Source organism: Galeopterus variegatus, unplaced genomic scaffold (genome assembly GCF_000696425.1).
Source record: "Galeopterus variegatus unplaced genomic scaffold, G_variegatus-3.0.2 Scaffold14579, whole genome shotgun sequence".
NCBI classification, from domain to species: Eukaryota; Metazoa; Chordata; class Mammalia; order Dermoptera; family Cynocephalidae; genus Galeopterus; species Galeopterus variegatus.
The window spans coordinates 9,363-9,933 of NW_007740690.1; the positions used below are offsets into that span (position 1 = coordinate 9,363).

Consider the following 571-nt stretch of genomic DNA (forward strand, 5'->3'; position numbering starts at 1 on the left):
TATTTAATAAATAAGGCATATATCAATTCTACTACTACTCACTGAGATTACTCAACAATGATTACTCAGTCAGACTGTCTTCTGCTAGTGTTCTCTCTATGACATATGCTGGAAAAATCTCTGGACACTGTGAGAGATAGAACAGCATTAGCCTCACATGCCACAGGAATGAGTTTTCCAAAAATCTTACAATGAGCCATAAAAGAAGGCTTAAAAAATGTTAAATACCATTTAATTTAGTGCTTTCTAAAAATTTTTGTTTGGTATAGCAATAATGAATACTAGGCAGCAAATTTAATCTAATTAAATTTCCTACTACTGTCGAGTCAGAGTACCCACAGAATTAATTATAGCTTATATGAGAATATTAATCAAACATGCACTTTGTAGAATATGCTACTGGGGCCTTGCTTCGGATGGTTTTCTGTTCTTAAACTTTGACCCAAAGAAACATGTTTAAATTAAAACTGAAAAATTAAATTATTTTCGAAGTATAAAATACTGTTCTAGCCTACAGATTTCATTACAAAATTCTGCCTTGTGATAAAACCCAAGATGATATGGAACAAGG

At 31.9% G+C, this 571-nt stretch overlaps 1 protein-coding gene across 4 annotated transcripts in view; it reads right to left on the reverse strand.

The window, feature by feature from the left end:
- LOC103582006 (G patch domain-containing protein 8-like) overlaps positions 1-571 on the reverse strand; it is a 25,433-nt gene that overhangs the window by 9,179 nt on the left and 15,683 nt on the right. Inside the window, exon 4 of one of the 4 annotated variants that reach the window (XM_008563698.1) lies at positions 36-127. The exons of the other annotated variants lie outside the window; for them this stretch is intronic. Within the exon in view, the coding sequence (XP_008561920.1) occupies positions 62-127 (66 nt within the window). The 3' untranslated portion in view covers positions 36-61. Of the gene's footprint in view, positions 1-35; positions 128-571 lie in introns of those variants that run through there. 4 annotated transcript variants of the gene reach the window in all.